At 36.2% G+C, this 13,158-nt stretch overlaps 1 protein-coding gene and 1 non-coding gene across 2 annotated transcripts; both read right to left on the bottom strand.

The window, feature by feature from the left end:
• Positions 1–2,374: 2,374 nt before the first annotated feature.
• On the bottom strand, positions 2,375–11,858 carry LOC112500973 (pyrophosphate--fructose 6-phosphate 1-phosphotransferase subunit beta-like; the record flags this gene model as incomplete). Its single annotated transcript, XM_025104596.1, has 17 exons — positions 2,375–2,480; positions 3,608–3,676; positions 3,789–3,833; positions 5,153–5,237; positions 5,390–5,501; positions 5,885–6,000; positions 6,127–6,297; positions 6,429–6,560; positions 7,291–7,379; positions 7,749–7,812; positions 7,940–8,045; positions 8,147–8,253; positions 8,388–8,441; positions 8,961–9,082; positions 9,213–9,365; positions 9,983–10,135; positions 11,843–11,858. Coding segments are annotated over 17 exons (1,671 nt in total), but the record flags the coding sequence as incomplete, so codon positions are not given.
• Positions 11,859–12,726: 868 nt separating this feature from the next.
• On the bottom strand, positions 12,727–12,809 carry LOC112501320. Its single transcript, XR_003067455.1, has one exon. It is a non-coding gene; the product is annotated as a small nucleolar RNA snoR77Y (small nucleolar RNA).
• Positions 12,810–13,158: the final 349 nt, after the last annotated feature.

Here is a 13,158-nt window from a genome sequence, read left to right as displayed (position 1 = left end):
AAAAAAATGAGAAAAAAGATAGGAGGGGTTCTAAGCATTAGAAGGTGCCACCTCATTACCTTTGGTTTCTTCTTTAATATATATATAGATAAAGTTGTAAAAAATATTAAAAACATTTGTTTTGTAATAACCAATTAATAAAAATGTAATTAAATTATTTTTATAACTTTAATTAAATAGTAACACTGATTTTTTTTAATGTAAATCCAAAATTAATTAAATTTTTATAACTTTAATCACTTTTTAAAATATATTATATTTTAATGTTTATGTAATTTTACTCTATTTACAAAATAAACGAGCAAAAGGAACATGTTGAAATCAAAGATATGATCAACGACACTGCATCCATCTATTCTACTGTAGGTAGTCCGTATATGTTTGATTAATTACACAGTTTTTAGAGACGTTATCTGGATAATTACATGATCGTGCAAGTCATCCAGTATAATAGTTCATATATTATTACTAGTAGTTATGTCATTTCTACCAAGTTACCATTAAAATCAACTAAACTAGAATTTGATGTAATGATATAGGCAAAGTAGATCAAAATAAAACCTATGGTGTATTTTCTATCTTTCATTCAATTAAGAGAACATACTTTGTATTTGATTTGATTACGGAAACATGCTACCTCATGCAGGCATGGCAATGGGGTGGGGATGGGGCGGGTTTTGTAATCCCCAGCCCCGGTTGTTAGTAACAGCCCCAGGCTCCGGTCCTGGTCCTCGGGGGTACGGGGATTAACATCCCATCCTCGGTCAAACCACATGAAGAATATCCGTTAGAAGTAAATGAGAACTAATAACCTAGAACCTGCCATTGGGAGGGGAACAACTGGAAATGGTTGTTATTTGCTAATACTCGTAGGCTAAGGACTGAGTAAAATGAGGAATCCGTCGGAGAAGGGGCTTATGCTTGATTAGCTAGTTGGTGAGGTAATAGCTGGATTTGAGCCAACATAGACGTATTGTCAAAAAGTTTATAGTTTTATTCCCATTAACCACTCATGGCATCGACCTAATGCCTGATTGATTTTAGACATTCGACAATCAAGTTATTTTCAAGATTCAATATTTTTTACGAATACATATATAGGGTTGAGTTCTGGTGACTCAGTGAGAATGGATGTTATGGTGAAAGGGTAAGAAAAGATCTTCATCCTCGGATCAATCCTAATTGACGATCAACCCTAATGAGATGCACCAAATCAATTCCCGTGTGGTTCAATTTATCTGGTGGAGGTGAGATTAAAAGTAATCAAGAGTCTACATTCCTTCTTATACTTCTCAACTTAACTCCTATTCTCACACGATCATTTGTGTGTGTGTATATATATTAAAAAATAATCAAAGGTCCAAATCCCTTCTTATACTTCTCAACTTAACTCTTATTCTCACACGATCCTTCATGTGTGTGTGCATGTATATATGTTTTTATTTTTAATTGTGAAAACATATACATCAAGTGGTCCTAGAGTTAGATTCAGTGAGAATGGGAGTTAATGTGAGAAGCGTAAGAATAAATATCTACCCTTGGATGCATATTAGAATGAGATACACCGAGATGCACCAGATCAATCTCCCGCATCAAGCGGGATTCATGGGCGGGTTTGAGATTAAAGGTGATCAAGAGACTATATCTTTTCTTATGTTTCTCACTTTAACTCTCATTATCACATAATCCTTCAACTCATAATTGTTTTTACAACCTTTAATGATATGAAAATGTAGAAATATATCCAACATCATCTTTTACTAGCTTTCAAATTCTTAAAATTATACATGTAAAAGCAAAAAACAAAAATACCATAACCCATTACATCACTCTTCAAAAAAACTTTTTGACAAAAGAAAAAAAGGTTCAAATACACACACATATATATATATATATATATATATATATATGGAGAGAGAGAGGAGGTTCAAAAGAGAACAATACCGTTTTACGAGAATACTAGAACACTTGAAATAGGTAACCATCACATGTGACATTGTATGCGAACGAAATAGTGTGCAGGTGACTCGACCCAAGAGGCAAGAGCCGTGTGTATCACGAGTTTATCACATCACATATGACGGTTACCTATTTCAGGTGTTCACGTAAAATGGAACCGTTCACGTTTGAACTTATATTTTGTCAATCTATAAGAGAAGGCCATGAAGAATCATTTAAGTAAAATGTGTACATTTTTTGGATCAAAATATTCACTCAAAAAACCATGTATCAAGTTCACGAAAAGCTGGACGAACCCACCCTCATGTTATGTCACTTATGTGTTATTTTGAGCCTAAGGTCGATTATTGGTTTGGAAAATGGAAGCCACTAGCCTCAAACTTCTAAGGTTATATATACTAAAAAAAAAGCATGCTGTAAATTAATGTAAACCTTGAATATGAGTTACGCTTGGGCTCCGAGTTCCAACTGTAGTGTGTGGTTGATAACATCAGCGGTTGGACCCACGAACTGAACAGGCCCTGTTAAATTGTAGATCGTCAGCATTCAGAGATCACCATCCTCCCTGGAGAATACTAGCAAATACTATGTAATTGAAAAACAATGAAGGCTGTACACTTGGGAGCTATTTGTTTCATTGAATTCAAATGATTCCAAATGAAACCAAGGGTGGTGCCTGATTGGTTTGAGTTTGGCTTCAAAGGTCAAAAATACCAGGAGGTCTCAAGTTCAAATCTAAGGAGGAATAAAAATCCCCTTGTGGCCATGGAGGTTCAAATACGGTGACTCCGGGCTATCTGCAAAGCAGGTGGTCGCCCTGGGATTAGTCGGCTCGCATAGCGGGTTGGATATCCAGGTTAATCAAAAAAATGATTCCAAAGGAATTGAAATGATCATTTCCTTTGACCAAATGCCAATTTGTTTGTTTGGTTCACATGTTGAAAATATAGAAATCACTTGAATTCAATTGAATTTGTTTTATTTAAGATTTCACCCAAAGATTCTCATTCCTTTAATAATTCCATCCAACCAAAAGCATGGTCAAATTTCATCAAATTCAATTCAAAATCAAATTCTTTTGACCGATTCCAATTCCAACTAAGGGGTCGTTTGCCAAACACTTACCTGGTAAGTGCTTACCGGTAAAATTTAACACTATTATTTACGTACCGGGTAAAATTTTAGTCCACCAAAACGACATCCTATGCAACAATTTACCCGATAAATGCTTACCGTGGTAAGAGTCGTCTCCCTCACTTACCGGGTAAGATTCATGGTCCTTGTCTCGCTCTTACCGGGTAAGATTTTTGGTCCTTACCATATTCATCCAGTGAGGTAACATGACTTGGTAAGCACTTACCCGGGTAAGTGTTTGGTAAACGGCCTAAATCTCATTATGTGTCATCTCGTTTATGACTGTTTACTGCATTTCTAGGCTTGTGGGTTAGCATTGTTGATCGGATCGTCGTTGCATCACCTTAGATCTTGTTTTATCCAGATTTGTTGTTCGGGTCAGATTTTAACTTCGTCTTCACTTTTTACTGTGGACTGAGGAAGTGGAAACATGTTATTGTGTTTGTCAGTGAAGCCCGACCCTACATGTGTCTAGCTGATGAAGGAGTTAACAAGGGGTAGCTTACGAACATACCTGGATTGATATAGCGGTTCTTTAAGGACCAGTCATCGCGCATAGATGCAAACTTTTTGAAAGGAGCACCTGATATAACAGAAATGTAGATATCATACAAACACTTCTACGGCATAAGATTACTGTTGCCAACTAGTCATTCAAACTAACAGATATGCATACAAAATGAAGAACTTATTACCTTCAAGTTCCACCATTGCTTTCTTAATCACAGGCTTAAACTTGCCTGCAAAAAAGGTTAACAGTTGTGCTTTTAGCCTAAACAGTGGAATTCTTGAATGATTTTATGTTAACTCAAAAGCTTCAACTACTCACCCAACCCATTAAAACTATGACACTTGATTGGACAAGCCGGAGTTGTATTGCAAATCCATGACTATTTGTCAACAATGGAAATAGGTGATTCAACCTTGGAAACTTGTAAGATAAATTCCCTACATCTTTTTTAACTTAAGATGACAGAAGATTAACTAACAACCTTAAGTGAGTTATACGAACTCATTATCTGATATGCATTTATATACAGGACAGGGATCTGGAGGTCTTCACGAAAACAGCCACTATACTCTTTGGCAGTGGTGGATCCAGGAACTTTGGTGATGGGGATCGGAATTAAGGTCATGGTCATGTAGTTGGCAAGGAATTTTATGTGTTTGTTTATGGTGATACGCCGTAACTTTTTTTCTTTCCCAAGAGAGATCATTCAATTACGGATATTAGGCATCACATGAGTAGAGCTAGTTGAAGAACATTACAAGAATTATAACTACCACTATTTTTTTTTAAAGTTCATTTCTTGTAACGAAATAATAGAACAATTAACAAAAATATAATAATAGGCATCAACTAACGGATCCTAATCCTAACAATTAATAATTAACCGAAAATTAATGATCAGGCATCAACTAATAAGCCCTGATCGTTACAGGGTTAGGTTCTGGTAAGAAGGAGAGTTAAAGTGAGAAGCGTAAGAAGGGATCTCCACCTTTGGATGCCCATTAGGATGAGATGCATCGAGATGAGATGCACCAAGATGCACCAAATCAATCCCCATATCAAGCCCCATTCATGGGTGAGTTTGAGATTAAAGGTGATCAAGGATTCTGATTTTTTTTACGCTTCTCATCTTAACTCTCATTATCCTTCGCTGATCCTAACAATTAACAAAAAATAACTATAATACATCAATTAACAAACTATAACACTGACAATTAATATAAAAAACAAAATATCGAAAAAAATTGACAATGAAAATGGGTTAAATTTTTGTGGGGACAAAACTTATTTTTGTTGGGGGTCGAAACAATATATGTAGTTATAAAAATTAAATATTATAATGTAAAAATCATTTTTTTTAAGTTTGTGGGGATCAATGGACCCCCGAGCCAAGCTATAGGTCTACCAATGCTCTTTGGGGTAGAGGTCAAGTTTGTGTACACTCAAGCCCCCAGACCTATCTTCGAGTAGGATATACCAAGTCAGTTTGGTTTGGTATGCAGGACAAGGGTTCAGGAAACATGAGGATGTAAGGGGAAAGATTTATACCATGTCTCCTCTCAACGTCCATTAAAGATGTCAGTGCCGTCCCACCTACTGTCCAATCTTCAACTGGAGCTCCCAAATTACCCACCTAGTTTGATAACATAACCATGGTAAGATCGGCACATCATATGCTGATGTCTGCTGTAAGAAAGGACGTATGATGATCCGAAGAAAATTGTAGACAGTCAAGAACAAGGAAAGAATAAATATCATACAGAAAAAGAAAGATTAACTACCAACCGAAGAAATCAATCCTGTCTTCCCAGAATGAAGCAGAGCTGCAGCACCATAACCCAAAGCATAGCAGTAGTTTGAGTCAAAGTTGGATGGCAAACCACATCTACCCTCATAACTGCATAAAGACTGTTTTTCAGAAGAAATAGAAGCAATGACATGAAAAGGAAAGGAAGTGAACAACATTTGTATTTGGTTTCTACATAGATCCAATTACACAGATGTGCATTTGGTTGACGGATGGGGCTGGATGGGCAAGAGTGAGGTAGATGGGTGAAAGATTTGTGGAAGGTTTTTTAGGGTTTTAACTTGACATGGGTGGTTTAATAATTTAACAAATTGTCCCAACTTTCTATTTTTGTGGGATAGAAAAAATGCACTTTTGTCGCACTCAAGTCATGACTCGTTGTCGTGGTCCGATGCCGCGTCAAACATGAGACAACAAGTTTTTGTATTGTCTATACCATCTTGTCCTGCTACAAAACGCATATTATTACTTACCCAAAAAAGTGTGGCTGCCCTTTGAATTCCTTCTTATATTTACCCTCCTTTTTCCTTGACTCTAGTTCAGCTTCCACCATTTGAATGAGCATCTTTTCAGTTTCGATTTTCGCAACCTATGTGCATTTAACCCAAAATAGAAACAAAGAATCAAACTTAAAAAAAAAAGAGAGCATGCAAAAGGATGCGTAAATTTCTATTCTTAAATAATCAAATATGCAGCACTCAAGCATCATAACTACCTGCACATTTCCATGGGGATCTCTTTCTAACAAAAGTTGTTCCTGAATTGCGTTTGGTAATATCTCGAACAGCTCATGAGATTGGCTCCGAAGTTTCTTTTTCCATGCTCCTTCTTTGTCAATAACATCTTGGGCTAAAATTTCATTAAGCTCTGCAATAAGTTGTTGCACCTGCAGATCACAAGGAACAATACCACCACTAAATGAGAAACGATCATCAACATTAGATCAGTTCCACTTGCTTTAGCAGACTGATCATTTACTGCTTGTAGGGGTGGGGTGGTTTTGGTTTAGATATATACCTCTGGAATGAAATCAATCAAGCCTTCTGGTATGAGGATAATACCATAATTGTAACCAGCTTCTGCACGTTTGCAGATTATATTTGTTATATTATCTGTAACATTCTTCATTGTCTGCTTTTGGGCAGCAACCTACAACAATAAATTATGAAGACTAAAGGTTATCAAAACTAATTTGTTATTTAGTCCCTAATAAGTAATAAATCCTCAAAGATCTTTCAGCAAAAACTGTTAAGCCTTCAATTTTCTCTTAAGAGTTTCTAAACACATAGGAGTTTCTAAACACATGTAAGTCAGATATATAAACACAGAATAATCGGTCTTCCAAGATATGGGCAAGCCTAGAACCAGTACAATAGTGCTGTACTTACAAAAATAGACATACAAGTCACACCACCTTCAATAGGCAACCAGATCATACTCTCATATAGGATGGTTACAGTAACATAATAGACTAGGGGACCACTGTTCCTTGCTTTGAACGAAGCAGCTATGAAATCCAGAAGCAGACACAAAGCTTAAATGAGAAATCATGGACAAAGTCATAACACTACAACAGAATTAGACAACGAATTCTGCTTTTGTGTTAAGCAAATAGATGTTAATTATCCAACCTTGTATACTTGTAAATATTAAACTGGCTACGCATAACAACAGTATATAAACCTACAATTTATGGTGTGGTATTTGGAGAACATCATTATGATTACCATGCCATGTAATAAGCTTCAAATAGAAACATCAATCCTCTACCTATTACTGAGCCCCCTTCCTCTTCCTTTCCGATCTAAAATAATTGGGTGAGCTAACTGAGCTTTCAACCATTTATTCAGATAACATCAAGACAAGGATAAAGGGATACCTCTTCTCCAATGATTGTTATGTTTGGATGAGTCTGCAAAGCACATTCCAGGGTTATGTGTGATGCAGCACGGCCCATTAACCTTACAACTGCAGGTTCAGTTACAAAAAAAAAGAGAGAGAGAACATGAGCTAATGTAATGTACAATTTCGAACAAGATTTTACACAAAGGAACCAACTGTAATGCATCAAGAAAGAAATCTAAACTACGAAATATATTTCCAAAGATGATAAGCTTAGACGAGTGACTTGGATGGTATGTACCTCTTTTACATATTAAGTATTCAATTCAAGATTAGGATTTCATTAAGTGGTTGCTTTATATGTAATTTTAATACTCTTGAAGAGTTCTACTACTAAGAAATAAAGGGGAGATCTCAAGTGTAAAGGGACAATATTTTCTCAGTTTCAACAAACTACAATGGCTGAAACATGAACACAGAACACAGAACACTTACAGTGATAATACTTCCCAGTGGAACGTGCATCGACCATCAAATTTCCAATCATTTCTGAATAGATCTGCATACCATAGAGAAAAATTTAATGCAAACCTTGCACAGATTAACATTGCAGCAAGCTGCCTTGCATGCAATTTGGTGCAGTGAAATTCAATCTAGGTGCAGAATTCCTGTCATGAGTTGATTACCTTGCAGGCAGTGTCAAATCCGAAACTTGTCGGGACTTCTTTGCACTTCAAGTCGCCATCAATAGTCTTTGGGCATCCAATAACCCGAGTTTTCAAGTCATTAGTCCTTCAACAAGTTAAAGACACGAATAAAGTCTTCATGAAGATACATCTGATGGTTTGCAAGAAGATGCAACTTGTTTTGAGCAGAAACAGAACCAAACAGACCTAAAGTCTTCTGCTAGCAGGCAAGCATTTGTATTTGAGTCATCCCCACCAATGACAACAAGGCCATCCAATTCAAGCTTCTTGACTGTTTCCTGAGCCTCTTTAAACTGCAAGACAATGCAACCTCATCAACAAACCTAAGGTTTTAATCAAGGCCTTGCAAAGGAGTAATGCAATTTTAATAAGAGGAGACTAGTTTCAAATTAAATATTCCAAGACATCAGATTTGAAAAGTTACAACCTGCTCAGGTGTTTCAATCTTGTCCCTTCCACTGCAGATCATATCAAAGCCACCCTACAGTTTAAAATGATCCCAACAATCTAAGGAAAGATTAAGGTAGAAGTGTATGATTCACACTAGTGGAGATGCACAAAAGGCATGAGGAACAGACCTGGAACAGGAAGGACAGGTTACGGGACCAATCCAGGTCTTTGGGCCTGATTCAGTTAAGGGTTTCAGAGCTAGGACCGGATAAGGACCGATCCAAAAAAGGACCAATAAAGGTCTGGATGTCAGGCCCAATTCAGGACCGATTTTGAACCGGTCAAAGGCAGATCTTTAAGGTATGGACATCCGGACTTGCTTCTGCGAAAGCAATAGTCTGACTTAAAAGAACAAAATAGGGCCGTCCCTGATAGGTCCTATTTTCAAATCCATGACCGTTTAGGGTCCGGCCTTGTTTTTTGAGAAATTGGGACTGTGCCTCAAAGGATATATTCAGATTTCTGAACCTAGCTATGAAATCACAAAAAACATGCAACATTTGCACTAAATTATATTTCATGTGCTTGCCAAAAGTAATTGAAACATTACCTGATTTCTGTAAGGATAGACAAAATCGCCTGTCAACTTAACATATTTACCCTTCATAATTCCAGCTGGGCCACCTCTAAATCCATACATTGTGCTGCCTTGGGTCCTACTCTGCAAATAGTCTGTAGTCCAGCCAAAGCACTCAGTGAAAGTAAGACCATTGGAAATTGATCAACAGGTTATCAATGATCAAACAAGTAACATCTCACAAACACATGCTAATCAACATCTTCAATTCAATGATTTGCTTACCAAAAATTCCAGAAATCACATTGTGTCCACCAGGAGCCTGTCCTCCAGATAGAACAACACCAATCTTTAGACTCTGCTCTGGTAATGAGCCTCCAGCCTTTAAGGATGCTGATGGCTGCCCGAACAGCTTCGGAAAGAGCTTAGCGATCTTGTCTACATTGTTATAATCCGAACATTGGAATTACTGAAAATACCTAACGTGAAATATACCACAATACATCTTTAAATATAATACGACCAGAACATACAGATGATCAGAAGATCTTAAACTACTAGGTGCAGTAATTGTACCTTAAAAGGTAAAATCTGTGAATCTGAACATAAATTGAAATTTATACTAATTGCACCATATGTTTTTCAGGTCTCCAAACCATTTTTCAATCTATAAACGCTCACTTTTCAGTTGTCATTATCGTTTAGAACTAACATGATATTCACGCACACAAATCAATGATTTGGTACAACTCAGGGTGGAGTTGATAGTATCTGATACACGGATGACAATATCGCTTACACCTTAGCTCTACATTGTCCATATGTGATATATCTAAACCGAGAGATGGATTTTTCTATCAGCTTGAATGAAAAAACGTTGCATTGTCTGAATTTTATGTAAAACGCTGACGTTCATCAGCTCGAACGAAAAATCATCGTATTCTCAGTATCTAGCTAGTTAGCATCATGCTAATCGTACATACAGTTGAGAGTAGAAAATACATAAATCATCTCCAGAACAATACATAAGTGAAAAATTCGAGTATGAATAGAACCTGGATTGCCGGTGGCGGAGCTCTTAGGACCATCGACGACATCAAATGAGGATTTGAGTACGGAGGGGAGAGGCAAGAAAACTTTAAGACGGCTAGTCTGGACTTCGCTGTAGACAGAGGCGGAACGACCAGGTTTCTCATCACCGGCGGTGGTGGACATGACGAACGACGCAAACAGCGATCAGTTGCCTGAAAGTAAGACAAGACGGTCGGTGGAATTGGTGACGTGAACGAAAAGGAGGAGGGTGGTCTGTGAGAGATGGTGTGATAGAAGAAGACTGAGAGTTGGTTGTGGAGAAGGGTAAAAAGGTAATTTTGATATCCGGGCCGATTGGGGCGGGAGATGAAAGATGGGTGTCGTTTTTATTTGCACGAGACTCGTTCTTAAATCAATTGTTTCGTACCGTTTTATGTAACTAGCATTGTTAGATTTGAACTAGTAAGTGTCACTAAACCAAACACTTATTTGATAAGCGTTTATCGATAAAATTTTAATATTGTTATATATTTATTGGGTAGGAATTTAGTTCACCAAAACGGTATCACATACAATAATTTACCCGGTAAGTGCTAACCATGGTAAGAGTCATCACCATCACTTATCGGGTAAGATTCCCGATCATTGTCTTCATTCTAATCGGGTAAGATTCTTGATCTTTTCCATATTCATCCAATAAGGTAATGTGACTTGACAAATACTTATTCGGATAAGCGTTTAGTAAACGGCCCCTAAATTACGTTTTTACTGTCTCTGGTTTGTAAAAAATTGTGGTTTTTGTTACTGTGGTTTGTTAAAAATTGTGATTTTTTTTCGTGAGGGCTAAAGCTAAGTCCAAACTAAGGACGAAAACAACAACAAATTGTAAATCATAGATGATGAAAACAACCAGTGACGGACCCAGGAATTTTCTCGAGTGGGTGAACACTTAAGGTGACATTTGTTTTTTAAAATTTGCTGAAGTTTGAAGTCTGATTTTATTTCTGATTTATAAGCTAAAGTCTGAAATTTGGACAAGCAATATTGTTTGTTTTTACATATGAGCTCTGAAATATGAATCGATCAAAGTAGTGCAAAAATATAAAAGATGAATAGTTTTTGCTAACAAATATTTTTAAGCCCCCCAAAATATGAACCATGTGATAGAGGGCATATTATGATTAATATGTATTACGAAATACATTTACCACTTAAAATTTCAGAAGACATTAAAAGCTTTTAAACTCTTATTTCACAAATAAAATAAATGTTCTTAATACTCTACCGTCATATTCATTAAGATGTAATTTTTAAAAAACAAACATGCCCTTAATCTATTTAAAAAAGTGCAAATTTAGTCCTTTGACTATCCATCAACTTGCAATTTTAATGCATTAAACTTTTTCTAATATTTTTGACCAAAAATAGTCAATTTTTATATAATTTTGATTACATCGTTGTTTTGTAAAGATGTCCATTTTCTTATCTGTAAGACTAAAGTTGTAAGGGGTGATATTCCTTGTTGATATGGACAAAAATCGGTTGAAATATATGTATAATTCACTCTAACATACAATATTAATATGTTTGTAACTTTGAAAAAGAAAACGAATGTAGGCATAAAATGACCAAATTACCCCTCATGTGGGAGGGACAAACGAACTTAATGGACCCTTTACTAACATCGTTAAGAGAAGTGACTACTTTGGGCCGAAAAACACAAAAAATGGACCACCAACATACTTTACGAATTAAGATCACATGTGATTAACAATAAGATCTACATATAAATTCAATCACATGATCATAACAAAATTCGGAACTATTTGTTAACCCAACAATCATTACCACCAAATGAAAAGAAACTTGTACACAACCTAAGTAAGCAATTGAACCATTAATAATACATAAAGGTCGTGAAGTAGAACCAATTGAAACAAGTTACTTCAAGAGCAAAAGATAGATCACCTACACAAAAAACCAAAATCAATTGTATCATCTAAGTAATAACATTTCTTTGAGGCATTTCATCAAACATTTCTTCATATCTGCCATGTTTTCGTTCGTATTCTTTTGCTCAGAACAAATTGTATCCTTATAAATGAAAATCTGTGAGAAAAACAATCTAGTCGAAGGAGGGCGATAAAGCTCTTTTTCAAACAGGGCCTTAAACTGTTTACCAAACGCTTATCGAATAAGTATTTGCATAGTTACACTTATCGCCAAAAGCCAACACCCTCCCTTATCTTATCATCTAAGGTTATCAACCATCAAAATTGATTAATGGTAAGCATCCCTTACCACCAAGAGTCTTTCTCTCTTACTTACCAAGAAACATTATCGATTATTATTTTTGATATGTTTATTACCAAGTATAACCACTAGGATGATGTCTGATTGGTTTGAGCTTGACTTCTAAGATCAAAAGTACCAAGAGATCTCAGATTCAAATCCAAGGAAGAATAGAAATCGCTTTGTTGTCACGAAAGTTCAAATACAGTGACTCCAGACTATCTACAAAGCAGGTGGTTGCCCTGAGATTAGTCGGCTCGCATAGCAGGTTGGATATCCAGGTTAATCAAAACTTTCAATCATTTTCATGCTCACCGATAAGATAAGTAGTCGGATAAGTAACACGCACTTCCCTACGGCTCCTTGGTTACAAGTTGCAAAACTACACCAAATTTCCATGGCATGAAAATTAACCAAATAATAATTGTTTGATTTATTTACAGAAGAATAATCTGCTGCTAATATTTCTTGTAAGAACAAGCCTCAGAAATTCAATTTATCATCAACATGAATTCAGTCGGTAATTCCAACTTTGATGAGTTACTTCCTCATTGGCTTTCTGTTTTTTCCCAATTCGATTAAACCAATTCAATTACAAGGTTTTGAGCTGAATAAAAGAACGTGGTTGCAACAAAATCTAACACTTCACAAGTTACAATATGATTCAAAATAATGCAGCTAAGCTCTATCAATGGAGCTAACATCACAAAGTTAGAACAATGCAACATTGGCTACAGTTGACGTAGCATCGAACCTGAAAACAAAATATATCAATTTGTTATCAATTTTGTGCATTTGTGCAGCGTAAATGAAAAACCAAAGATATTCTCCAAAGCCCAAAATAAAGTCATGTCGTTTCAGGTTCGAATTCAAAGGCCACAAAGGTTCCAATGCGGTGACTCTCCAG

This window comes from Cynara cardunculus (assembly GCF_001531365.2).
Source record: "Cynara cardunculus var. scolymus isolate 2C chromosome LG 17, CcrdV1, whole genome shotgun sequence".
Classification (NCBI taxonomy): domain Eukaryota; kingdom Viridiplantae; phylum Streptophyta; class Magnoliopsida; order Asterales; family Asteraceae; genus Cynara; species Cynara cardunculus.
This window is presented reverse-complemented; position numbering and strand designations above follow the sequence as displayed.